The following is a 20,353-nucleotide window of genomic DNA, read 5'->3' as shown; positions in this document are numbered from 1 at the left end:
GAGGGGGTTTTGTAAAAAGCTAAAAGGAGTTAATGATATTTTTTATGTGTGTAATGTCACTTATTTTTAAATGTTTACCTGTGGCTATTTAAAATTCATGAGAATGCATTATTCTATAATCCAGCACATTTTTCAACTAAGCTTGTCTTTTTCCTATTAGATGAGATCAGAATCTTATTTTGATTTTTAATATACTAAATTGTTTTTCATAGGGCTATGGCATTTCCTCTGTGCCATCTACTTCCAATTCTAAATCTATCAAGGAGAATAGTAATGCTGCCATCATCAAGAGGTTTAACCATCACAGTGCCATGGTTCTGGCAGCAGGTCTCAGGAAACAGTTAAGTATACCTGCATAGGTGCACTTACTGGGCTTCTCAGGATATCCAGTTTGTGGTAGATATGTCTACTTATATTTTTTTACATTAATGTTTTTCCCCTTTGTTTTAAGAGAAGCACAAAATGAACAAAATGGTGAGCCGAGCAGTATGGATCGAAATTCTGGAGATGCAGACAGCTTTCAGCCAGCAGTCAAAAGGGTACGGACAAAAAATTGGGGCCACTTAGGGATTGGGTTTCCCCTATATAAACTATCTGGGAGGAGTACTTCATGTTGCTTATTACATATGACTTTCTCTGATCAAGACATTGTTTGCCTTTGAGTGTGGAACGTTTTAAAGCTCCTCAGCTTTGGCTCTTTAGCCAACTTTTCCTTGAGTCAAATCTATTACTATTTTTATTGAGGTTTTATTCCCTTTCCATAAATACAAATACACTATTTAATGTGTACGTTTTATTTACCGGAAAAGAGTATTCAACAAAGACAATTGAAATTTTTAAAAGTTCACACATAGATTTTAAAAAGTGAATTGGCCTTCCTGTTAAACCTAGCATTTTAGAGCTGGAAATATCTTATTAAATATTCAAGAAATCATTTGGGAGTATGGGGACTATGGAAAGGGTTGGCTACTTATTTCTTTTCTGCAACTTCATTAAGCTACTCTCTCTGTGTTTTTTAAGCCCCAATTATAAAAATAAATTATATAAAGCTTTCTTAAGAGAGCAATCGGGTGCCAGGCAGAGTGGCACATGTCTGTAGTCCCAGAAACTTGGGAGACAGGCAAAAGGATTACATGTTTAAAGCCAGCCTCAAAAATTTTGCAAGGCCCTAAGCAAGTTTTATTTTTTCAAAGTAAAAATTCAAACAAGTGCTGGGGATGTGGCTTAGTGGTTAAGTGCCCCTGGGTTCAATCCCTGGTACCAAAAAGAGAGAGAGCAATCAGGCAGTATGTAAAATTTTTTAAACTTTATGCTCTCAATTTCACTCTGGACTTTTTTTTTAAGGAAATGATGTGTGCAAAGATTTAGATATATTGTTACAGTGAGACAGTAACAACATCCTAACATTTGTAATACATCCAATACAGTGGAGATTGATACAACCATTATTGACTTTAAAAGTATTAATAGGTCAGTGGTAGAGTGCTTGCACAGCATGCATGAGTTATTGGGTTCAGTCCCCAGCACTAAAGAATAAAATTTTAAAGAATAATAATTGAGGTTTGGGCTGGGACTCAGTGGCAGAGTGCTTGCTATTTTCAGCTTGCAAAGTATGACTAGATAATTCATTTGGGGGAAACATGATAAAAGACACCCCTTCGTATGCCAGATTGGCAAAAATTAAAAATTTTTAATACTTAGTGAATACTTAGTATCATCAGAGTGTAGGAAAATAGGTACTTTTTATAATTGATTGATCAGAAATTGGTTCAACCATTTATAAGACAGTAATCACTAGGAAGTAAAGTTCATATCGGATGATTTCATTTTTTTACCTTCCACACGGTTTTATCTTTTCAGTCATGTTCATTACTTGTATAAGAGAAAGTTACTGCTGGACACAGTGGTGCAAGCCTGTAATCCTAGTAGTTCAGGAGACTGAGATAAGAAGATCGAAAATTCAAAGCCAGCCTGAGCAAAAGCAAGTTACTAAGCAACTCATGGAGACCCTGTCTCTAAATAAAATACAAAATAGGGCTGGGGATGTGGCTCAGTGGTTGAGTGCTCCTGAGTACAATTTCCGATAACTCCCCCACACCGCCCTCCAAAAAAAAAAAATAGAGAAACTTACTAACAAAATTAAAAAGACTTTGTTAATAATTATAGGCAAAGTTACAAGAATCCATTGAATATGAAGACTTGGGAAAAAATAATTCCATAAAAACAATTGCACTAAACCTCAAGAAGTCAGATAGGTAAGTTTGATCACTGGTTAATAAACTTGAAGTAGAATAGTTACATAGCATAATCCACTGCAAAATATATTCTGCAAGTATAGCATTGATTTTTTTAAGTCAGTTTATTACCATTAAAGTATAGTATCTTTTTAGTCTTTAAATTTACTCTGTTGCCTGGTACAGTGGCAAACACCTGTAATCCCAGCTATTTGGGAGGCTCAGGCAAGAGGAACCAAAGTGAGACCCTGCCTCTAACTAAAATACAAAATGGGGCTGAGGATGTGGCTCAGTGGCCGAGTGCCCTTGAGTTCAATCTCTGCTACCCAAAAAGGTGGGGCCGGGGCTGGGGGGGCCGGTTGAAACACAGAAATAGAATACTTTTACTATGTATGACTGGTTTCTTCTTCTGTGGTATCTTCAGGTATTATCATGGTCCAACTCCAATTCAGTCACTGCAGTATGCAACAAGTCAGGACATTATTAATTCTTTTCAAAGTATTAGACAAGAAATGGAAGCTTACACACCCAAGTTAACTCAGGTAGGTAACTTATATTGTGTAGTTCCCATACTTACTCAATTTATGAGCACAGCCAGCTTGAAGTATATAATTAATATTTTAATTGGGTTTAGAAACCTATTCCTGAAAAATAATTTTTTTTAAAAAAAGGAGGTAGAGAAAAGGTATGTGGCATATTTAGGAAGCATCTGAAGGTAATGAAAAACAATGAATTTTGTGATTGCTAAGTTTTTATTTCCACATACTCGGTCGGTTTTATTAGGGAAGTTGCCCAAATTGCCAAATTACTTTTTTTTTTTTTTTTTTTTTTTTTTTATTGGTTGTTCACAACATTACAAAGCTCTTGACATATCATACTTCGAACAATAGTTTCAAGTGAGTTATGAACTCCCATTTTTACCCCAAATACAGATTGCAGAATCACATAGGTTACACATTCACATTTTTACATAATGCCATACTAGTGACTGATGTATTCTGCTACCTTTCCTATCCTCTACTATCCCCCTCCCCCCCCATCTTTTCTTTCTATCCCATCTACTGTAATTCATTTCTCTCCTTATTTTTCTTCCAATTCCCCTCACAACCTCTTTTATGTAGTTTTTTATAACAATGAGGGTCTCTTTCCATTTCCATGCAATTCCACTTTTCTCTCTCTTTCCCTCCCATCTCGTGCCTCTGTTTAATGTCAATCTTTTCTTCCTGCTCTTCCTCCCTACTCTATTCTTAGTTGCTCTCATTATATCAAAGAAGACATTTGGTATTTGTTTTTTAGGGATTGGCTAGCTTCACTGAGCATAATCTGCTCTAATGCCATCCATTTCCCTGCAAATTCCATGATTTTGTCATTTTTTAGTGCTGTGTAATACTCCATAGTGTATAAATGCCACATTTTTTTAATCCATTCATCCATTGAAGGGCATCTGGGTTGGTTCCACAGTCTAGCTATTGTGAATTGTGCTGCTATGAACATCGATGTGGCCGTATCCCTGTAGTACGCTCTTTTAAGGTCTTCAGGGAATAGCCCAAGAAGGGCAATAACTGGGTCAAATGGTGGTTCCATTCCTAGCTTTCCCAGGAATCTCCATACTGCTTTCCAAATTGGCCGAACCAATTTGCAGTCCCACCAGCAATGTATTAGAGTACCCTTTTCCCCACATCCTCACCAGCACTTGTTATTATTTGACTTCATAATGGCTGCCAATCTTACTGGAGTGAGATGGTATCTTAGGGTAGTTTTGATTTGCATTTCTCTGACTGCTAGAGATGGTGAGCATTTTTTCATGTATCTGTTGATTGATTGTATGTCCTCCTCTGAGAAGTGTCTGTTCAGGTCCTTGGCCCATTTGTTGATTGGGTTATTTGTTGTCTTATTGTCCAATTTTTTGAGTTCTTTGTAAACTCTGGATATTAAGGCTCTATCTGAAGTGTGGGGGGTAAAAATTTGTTCCCATGATGTAGGCTCCCGATTTACTTCTCTTATTGTTTCTCTTGCTGTGAAAAAACTTTTTAGTTTAAGTAAGTCCCATTTGTTGATTCTTGCTATTAACTCTTGTGCTATGGGTGTCCTGTTAAGGAATTTGGGGCCTGATCCCACAATATGTAGATCGTAGCCAACTTTTTCTTCTATCATACGCAGAGTCTCTGATTTGATATCAAGGTCCTTGATCCATTTTGAGCTAATTTTTGTGCATGGTGAGAGGAGGGGATTCAGTTTCATTTTGTTGCATATGGATTTCCAGTTTTCCCAACACCATTTGTTGAAAATGCTATCCTTCCTCCATTGCATGCTTTTAGCCCCTTTATCGAATATAAGATAGTTGTAACTTTGTGGATTAGTCTCTGTATCCTCTATTCTGTACCATTGGTCTACCCGCCTGTTTTGGTACCAGTACCATGCTGTTTTTGTTACTATTGCTCTGTAGTATAGTTTGAAATCTGGTATTGCTATACCACCTGATTCACACTTCCTGCTTAGAATTGCTTTTGCTATTCTGGGTCTTTTATTTTTCCATATGAATTTCATGATTGCTTTATCTATTTCTACAAGCAATGCCATTGGAATTTTGATTGGCATTGCATTAAACCTATAGAGGACTTTTGGTAATATCGCCATTTTGATGATGTTAGTTCTGCCTATCCATGAACAGGGTATATCTTTCCATCTTCTAAGATCTTCTTCTACTTCTCTTTTTAGGGATCTGTAGTTTTCATTGTATAAATCTTTCACCTCTTTTGTTAGGTTGATTCCCAAGTATTTTATTTTTTTTGAGGATATTGTGAATGGAGTGGTTTTCCTTATTTCCATTTCAGAGGTTTTGTTGCTGCTATACAGAAATGCCTTTGATTTGTGCGTGTTGATTTTATATCCTGCCACTTTGCTGAATTCATTTATTAGTTCTAGTAGTTTTTTTGTAGACCATTTTGGGTCTTCTAGGTATAGAATCATGTCATCTGCAAATAGTGATAATTTAAGTTCTTCCTTTCCAATTTTTATGCCTTTAATTTCTTTCGTTTGTCTAATTGCTCTGGCCAGTGTTTCGAGAACTATATTGAATAGAAGTGGTGATAGAGGGCATCCCTGTCTTGTTCCTGATTTTAAGGGGAATGCCTTCAATTTTTCTCCATTCAGAATGATGCTAGCCTGGGGCTTAGCATAAATAGCTTTTACAATATCAAGGTAAGTTCCTGTTATCCCTAGTTTTTCTAATGTTTTGAACATAAAGGGATGCTGTACTTTGTCAAATGCTTTTTCTGCGTCTATCGAGATGATCATATGGTTCTTATCTTTAAGTCTATTGATATGGTGAATTACATTTATTGATTTCCGTATATTGAACCATCCCTGCATCCCAGGGATGAATCCTACTTGATCATGGTGCACAATTTTTTTGATGTGTCTTTGTATCCGATTCGCCAGAATTTTATTGAGGATTTTTGCATCTAGGTTCATCAGAGATATTGGTCTGTAGTTTTCTTTCTTTGCTGTGTCTTTGTCTGGTTTCGGAATCAATGTGATGTTGGCCTCATAGAATGAATTTGGAAGGACTCCCTCTTTTTCTATTTCCTGGAATAACTTGAAAAGTATTGGTATTAATTCTTCTTTAAAGGTTTTGTAAAACTCCGCTGTATACCCATCCGGTCCTGGGCTTTTCTTGGTTGGTAGTCTTTTGATTACTTCTTCAATTTCATCCATTGATATTGGTCTGTTCAAATCGTGTGTGTCCTCCTGACTCAGTCTGGGCAAATCATATGTCCTAAGAAATTTATCGATGTCTTCACTATCTTCTATTTTATTGGAATATAGGTTTTCAAAATAGTTTCTAATTGTCTTCTGTATTTCTGTGGCGTCTGTTGTGATATTGCCTTTTTCATCCCTTATGTTAGTAATTTGAGTTCTCTCTCTTCTTCTCTTCGTTAGCATGGCTAAAGGTTTGTCTATCTTGTTTATTTTTTCAAAGAACCAACTTTTAGTTTTGTTAATTTTTTCGATAGTTTCTTTTGTTTCAATTTCATTGATTTCCGCTCTGATTTTAATTATTTCTTGCTTTCTGCTGCATTTGCTATTGTTTTGCTCTTCCTTTTCTAGGGCTTTGAGATGAAGTGTGAGCTCATTTATTTGTTGGTTTTTCCTTTTTTTGAGGAATGACCTCCAGGCGATGAATTTCCCTCTTAAAACTGCTTTCATTGTGTCCCATAGATTCCGATAGGTTGTGTCTGCATTTTCATTTATCTCTAAGAATTTTTTGATTTCCTCCTTTATGTCTTCTGTAACCCTTTGATCATTCAGTAACATATTGTTCATTTTCCATGTGATATTGGATTTTCCCTTCCTTCTTTTATCATTAATTTCCAGTTTCAATCCATTATGATCAGATAAAATGCATGGTATAATCTCTACCCCTTTATATTTATTGAGGGTTGCCCTATGGCATAATATATGGTCTATTTTTGAGAAGGATCCATGTGCTGCTGAGAAAAAAGTATATCCATTCGATGATGGTTGGTATATTCTATATATGTCAGTTAAGTCTAGGTTATTGATTGTGGTATTGAGGTCTATAGTTTCTTTATTCAACTTTTGCTTGGAGGATCTGTCCAATGGTGAGAGAGGTGTGTTGAAGTCACCCATAATTATTGTGTTGTGGTCTATTTGATTCTTGAACTTGAGGAGAATTTGTTTTATAAACTTCGAAGCGCCATTATTTGGTGCATAAATATTGATAATTGTTATGTCTTGTTGTTTAATGGTTCCTTTTAACAGTATATAATGTCCTTCCTTATCCCTTTGGATTAACTTAGTCTTGAAGTCGATTTTATTCGATATGAGGATGGCCACCCCTGCTTGCTTGCGAGGAGCGTGTGCGTGGTATATTTTTTCCCAACCTTTCACCTTTAGCCTGTGTATGTCTTTTCCAGTCAGGTGAGTCTCCTGGAGACAGCATATTGTTGGATTTGTTTTTTTGATCCATATTACCAGCCTATGTCGCTTTATTGGAGTGTTTAAACCATTAATGTTTAGAGTTACTATTGATATATGGTTTGTACTTCCAGCCATATTTGATTATTTATCTCGTTTTTTTTTTTTTTTTTTTAATTGCGTTTGTTTCACCATGATTAGTTTTCCCCCCTCCGTCTGTCTTTACTGAGGTACTTCCCACTGTTGGCTTTGGTTATTGTTTTCCGTTTCTTCCTCGTGAAGTGTTTTGCTCAAGATGCTTTGCAACGCTGGTTTTCTGGCTGCAAATTCTTTTAGTTTTTGTTTATCGTGAAAGATTTTTATTTCGTTGTCGTATCTGAAGCTTAATTTTGCTGGGTACAGAATTCTTGGTTGGCATCCATTGTCTTTCAGTGTTTGAAATACGTTATTCCAGGATCTTCTCGCTTTCAGCGTCTGAGTTGAGAAGTCCGTTGTTAACCTTATTGGTTTACCCCTGAATGTAATCTTTCTCTTTTCTCTTGTAGCTTTTAATATTTTCTCTTTGTTCTGTATATTGGATATCTTCATAACAATGTGTCTTGGCGTTGGTCTACTGTGATTTTGTATGTTCGGTGTCCTGTATGCATCTACAATTTGAATATCTGTTTCCTTTTTTAATTCTGGAAAGTTTTCTGTGATTATTTCATCTAGTAGATTACTCATTCCCCTTGTTTGAATCTCTATCCCTTCCTCTATCCCAATGACTCTTAAATTTGGTTTTTTTATATTATCACATATCTCTTGTATGCTTCTCTCATGATTTTTAACCAGCCTATCTGAGATGGCTAGCCTCTTTTCCAGATGATATATTTTGTCTTCATTATCTGATGTTCTAGCTTCTACTTGCTCCACTCTATTAATGATACTCTCATTTGAGTTTTTAATTTGGTTTATGGTTTCTTTCATTTCTAAGATTATGGTTTGATTCTTTTTTATAGTCTCTATCTCCTGATAAAGATGCTTAACTTCTTCCTTTATCTGTTTGTGTAATACATTCTCAATGTGTTCTTTCGCTGCTTGAATTTGCTGTCTTGTATCCTCTTTAAGGTTCCGTTCCATCTGTCTCAGGTGTTCCATGAGTTCTTTATATGACCATTTTTCTGGTGGTTCTATATCCTCCTGAATATTTAGGCTGCCCTGCATTGTTTGCACTCCTTTTCTTCCTTGCTTTTTCATGCTGTTCATATTGTTTCTTGTTCTGTTTGACTGCTGAGTTACTGTTTACTCCTATAAATATATTTGAAGCTTGGGAGGAAAGGTATTAGAAGGGATGGGTAGAAGTCACTAAAGAGAATAAGAGTAAGCAGGTAGAATTCAAGGAAGGGGGAATAAGAAAATTAAAAAGAGATGTAAAGACAGGAGAAAAGAAGGATAGAAAAGAATAGAAGATTAAAAGGGATTTAAAGAGAAATAATAATAGTAGAAATGGAAAATGAGATTTAAAAAATAGAATAAAATAAAATAAGATGGATTAAAAAACATTTAAAAAGACAGTAAAAAAAAAAAAAAATTTTTTTAAATGCAGTCCTAGAGTTCGATTAACTGCTCTTCCAGTGGGTGGAGCTATGCCCACCAGGCCAAGTTTCTCCTCTCAGTAGGCAGGAGTCAATCACTGTGCAGCGGTACTTCCTCCAGGATTGGGCGGGTCTCCCTTCCTGCTGTTCGCTGTGTGGGCGGGGCCTTTTGCAGAGCTGGTCAGGGGTCGTTTGCAGCACTGGGTTGGCAGGTGGAGGGTGGTCGTCTGCAGCTCCAAACCGCCAGAGGAGGTTCACAGAGTCGGGCCCTCGGGGCCGGGCAGGCAGTGTCTGCTCCCCCACTCACTGCAAGGGTGTAGGCAGCGGCCGCTTGGCGGTAGCCAGCGGCGGTTCACAGAGCTGGTCTGCGGGGAGCCCAAGCAGCCAAGCAGGCAGCGCCAGCTCCCAAGTTCACTGCGCCGTGTGAGCAGCGGCTGGTTGAGGTTCACCAAGCCAGCCCGGGGGAGGGGGGGGACAGGCAGACAGCCAGCAACGGCTCCCAAGTTCGATGCTACGTGTGGGCGGTTCACAAAGCCGGGCTGCGGGGACCCAGGCAGGCCGCTCCTGCTCCTAAACTCGCTGCAGCGTTTGGGCGGCGGTCGGCTTGGGTTCACAGGGCCCGCCCGCGGGGGTCCAAGCGGGCAGCAATGGTTCCCAAGAACAATGCAGCGTGTGGCCTGCGCCAGCTGCGATTCAGAGAGCCAGCTCGCGGGACCTGGTCAGGTTGCTCCTGATCCTAAACTCGCTGCCGCTTGTGGGCGGCGGTCGGCTTGGGATCACAGGGCCCGCCCGCGGGGATCCAGGCAGGAAGCAATGGTTCCCAAAAACAATGCAGCGTGTGGCCTGCGCCAGCTGCGATTCAGAGAGCCAGCTCGTGGGACCCGGGCAGGTCGCGCCTGCTCCTAAACTCGCTGCCGCTCGTGGGCGGCGGTCGGCTTGGGATCACAGGGCCCGCCCGCGGGGATCCAGGCAGGAAGCAATGGTTCCCAAAAACAATGCAGCGTGTGGCCTGCGCCAGCTGCGATTCAGAGAGCCAGCTCGTGGGACCCGGGCAGGTCGCGCCTGCTCCTAAACTCGCTGCCGCTCGTGGGCGGCGGTCGGCTTGGGTTCACAGAGCCCGCTCGCAGGGGTCCAGGCGGTTAGTGTCCGCTCCTATGCTCACTGCAATGTGTAGGCAGCGGCCATTCGGCGGCCCCCGGCGGCACTGTGCCCCTGCTCTGGGTTGCCGAGATTCAGTATTTTGTGACAATCTAACACCTCCTATTAAACTTACTAGTTCCAGGAAGGTCTCCTTTCAGAGGAAATTTGCTTGAAGTTTCCCAGCAGGACGCATGTGGGTGTATTAATGAGTCTCTCTGATCCCCTTACCACGGAGGCATTGTATGTGCTGCCTCTTCGCTGGCAGCCATGTTCTTCTCCGCCAAATTACTTTTGACCTTCACTCTCAGTCTACATGACCTCAAACTCAGAATATGTAAAATAGAGATCATTATGTCTTCATTTTTCTCACCCTTCACACTTAACAGTTAACTGGCAAGTTCTATCAGTTCTTTCAGTATTTCTTGATTCTGTCAGTTTGGTTTAGGCAAACTATGTATTTTCCTCAACATTACTATAAATTCTTTTCGTTAAAAATTAGAAGAGTAATTACTAGGCACTAGTGGGTGTGAAAGGAGTGAGGGTAAAAGGGTAGATGAATAAAATATCACAGTGAATCCCATTAATTTGTACCATTAATATGTTAATAATTCTTTTAAAAGATCCTTTGTACTTTGGCCCTAACCCACTTCTCCAATTTCATCTTCAGCCAGTCTCCACTCCCTCTACACACAACTTGAGTTCTGTATCACTCTAAAATATCCAGACTCTTTTGATCACATCATCATCATGCTTTTTTCCTTATGCTTTATATCATCTTAGAATGCCCAAAGACTTGGTTCTGCCCCGTAGAAACTAATAGTATTTATTTAAGAATCAGCTCAGGGGCTGGGGATGTGGCTCAAGCAGTAGCGTGCTCGCCTGGCATGCGTGCGGCCCGGGTTCGATCCTCAGCACCACATACCAACAAAGATGTTGTGTCCGCCGAGAACTAAAAAATAAATATTAAAGAATCAGCTCAGATTTTATTGCTTCTGTAAAGCAGTCTTCGACATGTACAGAGAGGAATTGACTTTTCTGTTTTCAAAGACACTAAGGCATCTAGTATAGACCTATTGTGGATTTTATCCCATATTGGGACCTTTTTAACTTTTTGTTTTGAAATAATCTCAGATTTACAGAAAGTTGCAAAAAGTGTTTTTAGACCCCCCCCCCGACCATTTTTTAAAGTAAATTAACAATGTAATCTCCCTTTACTTCTAGGTGTTTCAATATATGTTTCCAAAAAGCCAAGCCATTGTTTTAAATAACACAGTACAGTTATAGAATTAATAGTTAACATTGTTGGCTGAGGATAAAACTCAGTGGTAGAGCACTTGCCTACTACCATGCACAAGGTCCTGGGTTCAGTCCCCAGCATTGCTAAATAAATAGATAAACATTGATAAACTATTATTATCTGTCCTAACAGGTCTTAATAAAAATGGGCTGGGGATATGGCTCAAGCAATAACGCGCTCGCCTGGCATGCGTGGGGCGCTGGGTTCAATCCTCAGCACTACATAAAAAATAAAAAAATAAAGATGTTGTGTCCACCATAATAATAATAATAAAATCACACCAATTATATCACTAGATTATTTATAATAAAAATTTTACTTGATCTAGCAGCCAAACCTGGTTCATGAGGTATATTTGGTTCTCTTGTCTCTTTAATCTCAACTTTAAGTTGGAACAATTTTTCAGTCTTACTTATCTTTCATGACCTTGACATTTAAGGAGTATAGGCCAGTATTTTGTGGGATATCCTCAACTTAAGTTTCTCTAATGTTTCTTCATGATACACATTTTTGACACTAATACTACAGAAATGATGTTGTGTCCTCAGTGCATCGTATCAGAATTCACATGTTCTAACTTTTATTTTATATATGTATATATATTTGTGATAAACATTTATTTATTTATGCTGCTGAGATCAAACCCAGTGCCTCACTTGTACTTGGCAAATGCTCTACCATTGAGCAACAGCCTCAGCCCCACATATTCTAACTTATAATATTAACTCTGATCATTTAAGGTAGTATCTGCTGGTTTCTCCACCAATTTTTTTTCCTTTTGTAATTAATACATCTTGTATTTTTTAATCTAATCCATACACATGGATTTCTACATGTAAAAACTCCGGACATAGTAGCCCTGATTTGAGTTGTTCCACAAATGATTTGTTCCTTCCTAGAGCCACAGTCCCAGGCACTTGTTAGGCACTCATTGAATAATAAATTAATTATGTCCCTAAATGTTAATACTGACACCATGGGGAATATATTTTCTCCCCCTTGGCTTTGTTTATTCACTTTCTTCAAAATAAAAAGGGGTTAGGGTTGTAGCTCAGGGATAGAACACTTGCCAAGCATTTGCGAAGCCCTAAGTTCTATCCTCACCAATGTAAAAAAAGAAAGAAAATTAAAAACAAATAATAAATTTTCTATTATCTTTCTTCCCCATCCCCACCTCCAGCACTTATCAAGGATACATGTTAACATATTTTGGGGGCAGGCCCCGGTTGTGAGGGGATTCTTTGTTTTGTTCTGATGATAGAGAGCCTCATGCATGGCAGGTATGCTCTCTACCATCAAGCTGCATTCCCGTACTCCATTGAATGTTTTACTTGACCTGTTTGCTTTCCATAAACTCAATTTTACCTACAATGATAAAGAGTTGAATTGAATTAATGCTTCTGAAAGGCTTAACTAGGCAAAAGCTAGTGAGTTTCTAGTTCCTATGGACTTGCCAATTACAGTAGTTCCTCCTTAGCCACAGGAGATACCTTCCAAGTCCCCCAGTGGATTTCAGAAGTTGTGCATAGTGCCTTTAATTTAATGCCTTTTCTATCTTAACTAAGCATTTACCAAACACTGTGGTCATAAGGTTTTCAGCTTGAGGTATAGAAGCAAAACTAGCGTGAATTTTTTTTCCTTCATAATTCATAGATTTGTTTTTAACATAGCTCTTAGTAATCTCAGTATATTTTTTTTTCCATAAATCCAGAACTTTCACCTTGTCATTTAAAGAAAGCACTTTCTGACTTCTCTTTTGGCATGTCTGAATTGCAAACATTACTATTTTTGCATGTGGGGCCATTATTAAGTAAAATAGGGGTTAGACAAGTCCAAAAGTTCCACAACAGTAGATCTGGTAACCTAGATGGCTACTAATTAATAACAGGCAGATAGTATATACAGCAAGGATGCACTGGATGATTCATGTTTTAGGCTGTACAGAGCAAGATTTCATTATGTTGCTCAGAACTGTGCACAATATAAAACTTAAGATTGTTTATTACTGGTTTTCCATTTAATATTTTCATCCCATAGTTGACTACAGGTAAATAAAACCACTAATAAGGGAAAACTGTATTTCTAGAAAACAGGTTTTTCTCTTTCTACACAAACCATTTCTGGCCTCAAGGGAAATAATTTTCTCTAGCTGCTGAACTTTATAGAAATAAACACTTGACCTTCTGGTATAAAATGGAAATGTTAATTTGGCAAAAAGACAGAAAATCAGTTTCTATGTCTCCTTTCTTTCAGGTTCTATCAAGTAGTGCCGCTAGTAGTACCATCACAGCACTGTCACCTGGAGGAGCACTTATGCAGGGAGGGACACAGCAAGCCATAAACCGTATGTGCTGGACCACTTTTTGCTATCCCTTTGCTTAAATAAGCTCTAAAGAACAAGACCAGGGGAGTGCTAAAGTTAATTTTTTTTCCATTGGGGCATTTCTGGGATCTTTGCTGATTGGTGTGTGGTACTAGGAAGTGAATCTAGTGCCTCATGCATGCTAAGCTTGTTCTCTGCCACTGAACTACACACCACTATTGCCTTGAGTAATCATTTTTTCAAAGACTATACATGTGTGAAAATAACTTTTGTCCTGTGGACCTCTTCCTTCTCTTGCAGAGATGGTGCCAAATGATATTCAGTCCGAATTGAAACATTTGTATGTGGCTGTTGGAGAACTTCTCCGGCATTTTTGGTCCTGTTTTCCTGTTAATACACCATTCCTAGAAGAAAAGGTTGGAATCAATTTTAAACACAGCTAGTTATTATGTAGTGGGTTCATGAGATATTATTTTGAAATTGGAAATCTTTATTATTTACCATTTGTCAGACAGTGGTAAAATTATTTTGCATATGTTATGTGATTTATTCCTCACCATGTCTTCATATTTTTGGTTTTACCCATTTCATAGATTAGGAATCTCAGATCTAGATCAGTTCTATATTTATGATCATATAATTTTAAACTTAAACATAACTCCATACCATAATAAATAATGGAAGAACAGTGGCCCAAAACAAATAATATGTGTAAAATTACTTATTTGATACATTTTCATTGATAGTAAAATCCAAAATGAGAACTAACAACAAATATAGCCTTTTTTCCCCCCTTCTGTACTGGAATTGAATCCAGTGCTTCACACATGCTAGGCAAGTGCTGTCACTGAGCTACATCCCCAAACCAGCATTAAGTATTTAACACCAAAACCCTTTTAGCCAAGTAAAGGACAAGAAGTTGGGAGTACAGTTCAGTGGTAGAGCATGTACTTCTAACATGCTGGAGGCCCTGAGTTCAGTCCCCGGCACCAAAAAAACGAAAATCAGAAAATGAAAGAAAAAGATAAATATCTCAGTAAAAAGAACAGGCAAGGGGTGGAGGTATAGTTCAGTAATAGCATGTTTGCTTGGCATACTTGGATCCTAGTACTGAATGGTGGGGGTGGAGAACAATAGGCAGTCCAGGTATAATCACATCTGTAACCCTAGATACTCAGAAGACTGAGGCAGAAGAACTGCAAATTTGAGGCCAGCCTGAGCAATTTAGGGAAATCCTGTCTCATAGTAAAAAAATAAGAAGGCTAGGGATGATAGTTTAATGGTAAAATGCCCATTCAATCTCTATTTTAAAAAATAGAAAAAAAAAACTTTTTTAAAAAATAAAGAAGACGCAGCAGAAACTCACTAAAAAATGCAGACAGTCAGTGAACTTAGGAAATTTCCAGACTCACTAATACTAAAATAAATTAAAGCAACAGTGAAAGTTTTTTTTTTCACCCACTAATTTGCAGAAGAATAAAGTGATCATTATTGGCCTAAGAGAAGAGACCTTTTTTTCCACTTCCATAAGTTCTTTGACTTAGAAACTCAACATTTAGAAATTTAACCTATGGAAATAATAACGTGTATAAATATTTAACCACAGAAATGTTTCTCTATTAGTAAGAAAGAAAAACTGGAAATGGCCTAAATATCTACCAGAAGGGGATTGGTTAAGGAAATACCTGGTATAACCAGGCACTGACCCATGCCTGTAATCCCAGTGGTTCAGGAGGCTGACAAGGAGGATTGTGTGTTCAAAGCCAGCCTCAGCAATTTAGCAAAACCCTGTCTCAAAATAAAATATAAAAAGGATTGGGGATGTGGCTCAGATGTTAATCACCCCAGGGTTCAATACCTGATACCAAATTAATTAATTAGAATAAAATAGGGTGGGGATGTGGCTCACCTGTTAAGTGTCCCTGGTACCAAAAAGAGAAATATCTGGTATGTTCATACATTGAAATAATATTACACATCTATTTAAAATAGTGACTTAGATGAGTATTTACTGACTCAAAGATTCACATTAAGCCAAGTCAAATTTTGTAAGAGCATGTACTTTTTTTATACATTTACACACAAAAGCAAAATATCTACAAGGCTATGAATTATGAACCAAAATATCAAAGATGACCTGTGAGTAAGTAGTAGGATATAATAGAATATTTTTATGTTCTTTCAAGATTTCTTTGTAATTTATTGTTTCCTATCTTTTTTAGGTAGTGAAAATGAAAAGTAATTTGGAACGATTCCAAGTTACAAAGCTCTGCCCATTCCAAGAAAAAATTCGAAGACAGTATTTAAGCACAAATGTAAGGCACCAATCTGATTTTGGCCTAATTTTCTTTCTCTTTGTAGTAAACTAATGAGCTTTCTTTGATATAAATAAGCAGATACTTTGTTCTTTTCTGTTGCTTAGTGTACTGTTTTTTAGTTGTAAAATGTCATTTATTCACAAGATCATATAAAAAACTACATACACTCATCAATCAGGAAATGTACTGAGACATTACCATCATTCAGATATTCTGAGTGTATAAAGTAAAACATGGAGAAATGATTGTTAAAAATGCATGGTGACTTATGACCTCTCCATATTTTACTTTATACATTTGTATAAATGTGTATACATATGTATATATTCCTAAAAAATGTATATTACTAATTTAGAAAAACTAAGCACACACAAGCCTAGCAACATAAGGAAAGGCAGAATTAGTACCAATAAACTGAACAGTTCTGATTGTTTACAGCAGATAGAATGAATAAGTGAAAATGTCACTTTGTGCCCATGATTTTTAGGATTCTCTTTTGTTTGTTTGTTTTTGCAGTGCTGCAGATTGAATGCAGGGCCATACGCAGATGAAAGGCTATACCCCAGCCCTTAGCATTGTTTTTAAAAGGCCAGATTTCAACCACACAACATAATTTATGTGTAGTATACAATTCTTTCTGGAGATGACTTGTGAAGAAAAATATATATAAACACATCACCTAGTATTTCAATAACTAGGTGTTGTGGCTTAGCAGTAGAGCGCTCACCTAGCACGTGCAGGGTACTGGGTTCGATCCTTAGCACCACATAAAAATAAAATAAAGGTATTGTGTCCAGCTACAACTAAAACTATTTTTAAAAAAATAAAATAAAAAGTAGAGAATCAGAAAGGGAGTTTGTTTCATATCTTTTTTAGGTAGTGAAAATGAAAAGTAATTTGGAACGATTCCAAGTTGCAAAGCTCTGCCCATTCCAAGAAAAAATTTGAAGACAGTATTAAGTACAAATGTAAGGCACCTATCTGATTTTGGCCTAATTTTCTTTCTCTTTGTAGTAAATGTGCTTTCTTTGATGTAAATAAGCAGATACTTCATTCTTTTCTGTTGCTGAAAAGCTTACAACTGAAAGCTTATAAAACAGTTTTCAAGATAGGGCAGCCCAGTTAAAACTTGCACAACATTGTTTCTTTGGTTAATGAGCTGGGCATAATGGCACATGCCCTGTAATCCCAGCAACTCAGTAGGCTAATGCAGGAAGGTTGTAAGTTCAAGGCCACCCTCAGCAACTTAAGGAGACCCCATATCAAAAAATAAAAAGATAGCTCAGTGATAGAGCACAACTCTTTCAATCCCCAGTACCACAAAAAGAAAAAAATTAAATTAAAAACTGAAAAATCTTTATTATTTAAGATTTTTTTCAAGTGTTTATTTCTTAAGCATTCTAAGTGCATCGTAAAAGAAGTTGGGAATGTCTCTCAACAATAGGCCGAGCATTGCAAATAAGTCTTGTGCCTTCTCAGTTGATTATAATTGTTTGGAGCGCTGTATTGAAAGGGGTTCTGAGGCCATGTGTAGCCTTACAGAAGGATATGGTGTTCATCAAATTGGTATTGTTCCCTATCAAGTAGAATAACTGATTTTTATAGTTTCCAGAAGCCAGATACCATAACCTTGCCAATAATAATAATCATAATAGGTGTGTCAAACGAGGGGGATTGATGGGAAGTATTCTGTGTATTGAAACCAGAGCCTTGTGTATAAAGTACTCTACCACTGAGCTATATCCCCAGCCTAGGTTTTTGTTTTAGTTTTATAGCTCTCAGATCTAAATCATTGAAAGACAAAGTATTTTAGGATCTCCCTGCCTCCATCCCCATCCTCCCAGAATTGACTTACAGATTTAACTTCCAACCACATAAACCCTGTACACTTCTAAGGAAATATTCCAATTCATTCTATCTCAGTCAGTGTGATCTGGCTAACATCTAGTTACACATATGATGAGAGCAAAATTTTTCACTCAGATCTACAGTCCTAACCTAAGATGTGATGTTATACATTATTTGACGCACTTAAACCATTTAAGTTTTCTGTAACCTACTATTCTACATTGCAGTGCTGAAATGTTGAAACTGAAAAGACCCTTAAAAAAAGTTAAAAAAAAAAAAAAAAAAAGCTTCGCAAAGTTGTGCAATAGAATTAACTGCAGGAGCTTTTAAAATTCAAATTTCTGGGGGCTAAGAATGTAACTTACTGATAAAGGTCCTGTTCAGCATGTATGAGGTCCTCTGTTTGATCCCAAGCACTGCAAAAGAGAATAAGGCATTTTTCATATGTTCTGTAAAAGATAATGTTGATACAGCCATCCTGGCCTTGGTCATCAGATCAGTGTCTTAAAACCAGAAATCACCAACTTAGAGCACAGTTAAAACTTGCACAATATCTTTTCTTTGGTTAATGACAGGGCAGATATCACAACAGAGACAAAACAGGTGGCCTCTGCACTGTACCATACCATCTCCCTTACTTTTCCCTACGGAATGTGTCAGATAGGCTCCAGGTATAGCTCAATGGTAGAGTGATTGCCTAGCATATGTGAGGCCCAGGGTTCAGTCCCCAAAACCACAAAAACAACAAAATCTCTCTGTTAACACCTTTGCAGAGGGCTTGCACATCCCTCGTTGATTATGGAAGTACTGATCAGCTAGGACAATACTCTAGAAAGTCTGTGCCAGATTTGAGTTGGCAGCATTAATTGCCCCTGCCTTTGCCTAGTTTGGTTAAGTGTCTTGCTGTGTCTTTCAGTTGGTAAGTCACATAGAAGAGATGCTTCAGACAGCTTACAACAAGCTGCACTCGTGGCAGTCACGGCGCTTGATGAAGAAGACGTGAGGTCCATGGCATTCACAGGTTTTGTGAGATTGAGAAAACTGTGACCTGCAGTGTCTCTGGAAACCTGGCCTGTCAGACATGCAGATGAACACAAGGAATAACAAGAAACGTCTGCACCATGCCAACTCCCAGAGCAGATTCCATTATATTTGCACATTGGGAACTGAAAGGAAGGAAGGGACTGTGATTGAGCTAAACTCTGGGGAGGTAAATTAAGGCAGAACCAAAATGAGCTAAGTTGCAAATATATATGTATATGTATGTACATATATATGTGTACATATATATGTATTTAAAGACTGTTTACTGCAGTTACTCAGGAACTGCTTTTGATTCACATTAAGCTGCTTTCAGAAATAAAAAAGAAAAACACTTTTTTAAAGGGTGCATTGATAAAATCTAAGGGTTTTTGTTTTTGTTTTGTTTTTTTGGTTTTGTTTGTTTTGTTCTGTGTAAATTTTTTCCCTAAGTTTATGGCACAGGGTAGACCTTAAGTATTTCTCCTCCATCCTCCACCTGGATTCTCAAGTTTTACTGAATTCTAGTTGTACCTTACATCAGTTAAAGAGAGTACTTTATAAAATAAAGCAGAGGGAGACTGTTGCTCAACCATCAGGAAACAGTTATAGTCAGAAGACATCATTGGTCCTGTGTTTCCTACGGAAATAAGAAACAATAAATATTGCACTGAATGTTTGTGGTTTGGAGTTCCTAAATAAAGGGGGAACATATTTGCAGAAAGTCCCGCGGGGTTTTAATGCAGATTTTGTCAGAAGACAATGGCGCTGCATGTTTTTCTTTGAGTGCAAATGTATATTGCTAAGATTTTTTTTTAAAGATGGCATGTGCTTTGAAAAGAGAAATTGCATTTTTAAGAGTTACGAGTGAGAAATATAAGAAATCTTACTTATTTTCACCTCTTTAGAAGAAATAAAAGATGTTTCTCATATCTCCTTTTCTCCGTTATCTGTTACTGTCTTTGGCGAATCGATAATCATTGCATAGTGACTGAAAAGCCTAAATGCAAAAATATATTTTTTTTCCTTGTTTCTGGAACTTGTGCCATATTGTGTTCCTAAGAGGATCAACTTTACTGTCTATCTAAGACTTCAGATGCTTGTATTAAAAGTTACACAAAAAGTAAAAGTTTTTACAGATACTCTTAACTGGAATATATCTTGTGGTTTCTCATTATGTGTGATACTTACTTGAATGAACTGCTCAGGGACCACCTATTCTTTTTAAAGCTGTAATAAAAGCTGGTTATCCTTAATGCCTAGACTTGATCAAAATATTCATATCTTGAGCTGGAAAAGTAAGGGCATATTGCCTTATAATATTTCACAGAGCACTTTTCAAATATGTTATTACCGCAATTACTCTGAGTAATAATAATGGAGCAAATAGGAAAACATTTAAATTAAGAATGTATGTCTGGGGCTCTGGTTGTGGCTTATTGGTAGAGCACTCGACAAGCATGTGCAAGGCACTGGGTTCAATCCTCAGCACCATATTAAAAACAAATAAAGCAAAGGTATTATGTACAACTGCCACTAAAAAATATATTTTTTAAAAAAATGTATGTCTGTTGGGAAAGGCAGGCATAGATAGAATGCTCTATTTAAAGATTAAATGATACATGGAGCCTGAGGAAGGAGAAAACAGTTTAGGTTGT

General features: G+C 37.6%; 1 protein-coding gene across 1 annotated transcript in view; it reads left to right on the top strand.

Annotated features, from left to right (window-relative positions):
• Nucleotides 1-19,627, top strand: part of Gtf2h1 (general transcription factor IIH subunit 1) — a 43,659-nt gene extending 24,032 nt beyond the window's left edge. The window contains exons 8-15 of the mRNA XM_005326745.4: nucleotides 213-340; nucleotides 452-539; nucleotides 2,167-2,255; nucleotides 2,659-2,776; nucleotides 13,440-13,530; nucleotides 13,810-13,925; nucleotides 15,732-15,824; nucleotides 18,592-19,627. Of these exons, the coding sequence (XP_005326802.1) occupies nucleotides 213-340; nucleotides 452-539; nucleotides 2,167-2,255; nucleotides 2,659-2,776; nucleotides 13,440-13,530; nucleotides 13,810-13,925; nucleotides 15,732-15,824; nucleotides 18,592-18,678 (810 nt within the window). The 3' untranslated portion in view covers nucleotides 18,679-19,627. The remainder of the gene's footprint in view (nucleotides 1-212; nucleotides 341-451; nucleotides 540-2,166; nucleotides 2,256-2,658; nucleotides 2,777-13,439; nucleotides 13,531-13,809; nucleotides 13,926-15,731; nucleotides 15,825-18,591) is intronic.
• The last annotated feature ends 726 nt before the right edge of the window (nucleotides 19,628-20,353 follow it).

Source organism: Ictidomys tridecemlineatus, chromosome 4, assembly GCF_052094955.1.
Source record: "Ictidomys tridecemlineatus isolate mIctTri1 chromosome 4, mIctTri1.hap1, whole genome shotgun sequence".
Classification (NCBI taxonomy): Eukaryota; Metazoa; Chordata; class Mammalia; order Rodentia; family Sciuridae; genus Ictidomys; species Ictidomys tridecemlineatus.
This window is presented reverse-complemented; position numbering and strand designations above follow the sequence as displayed.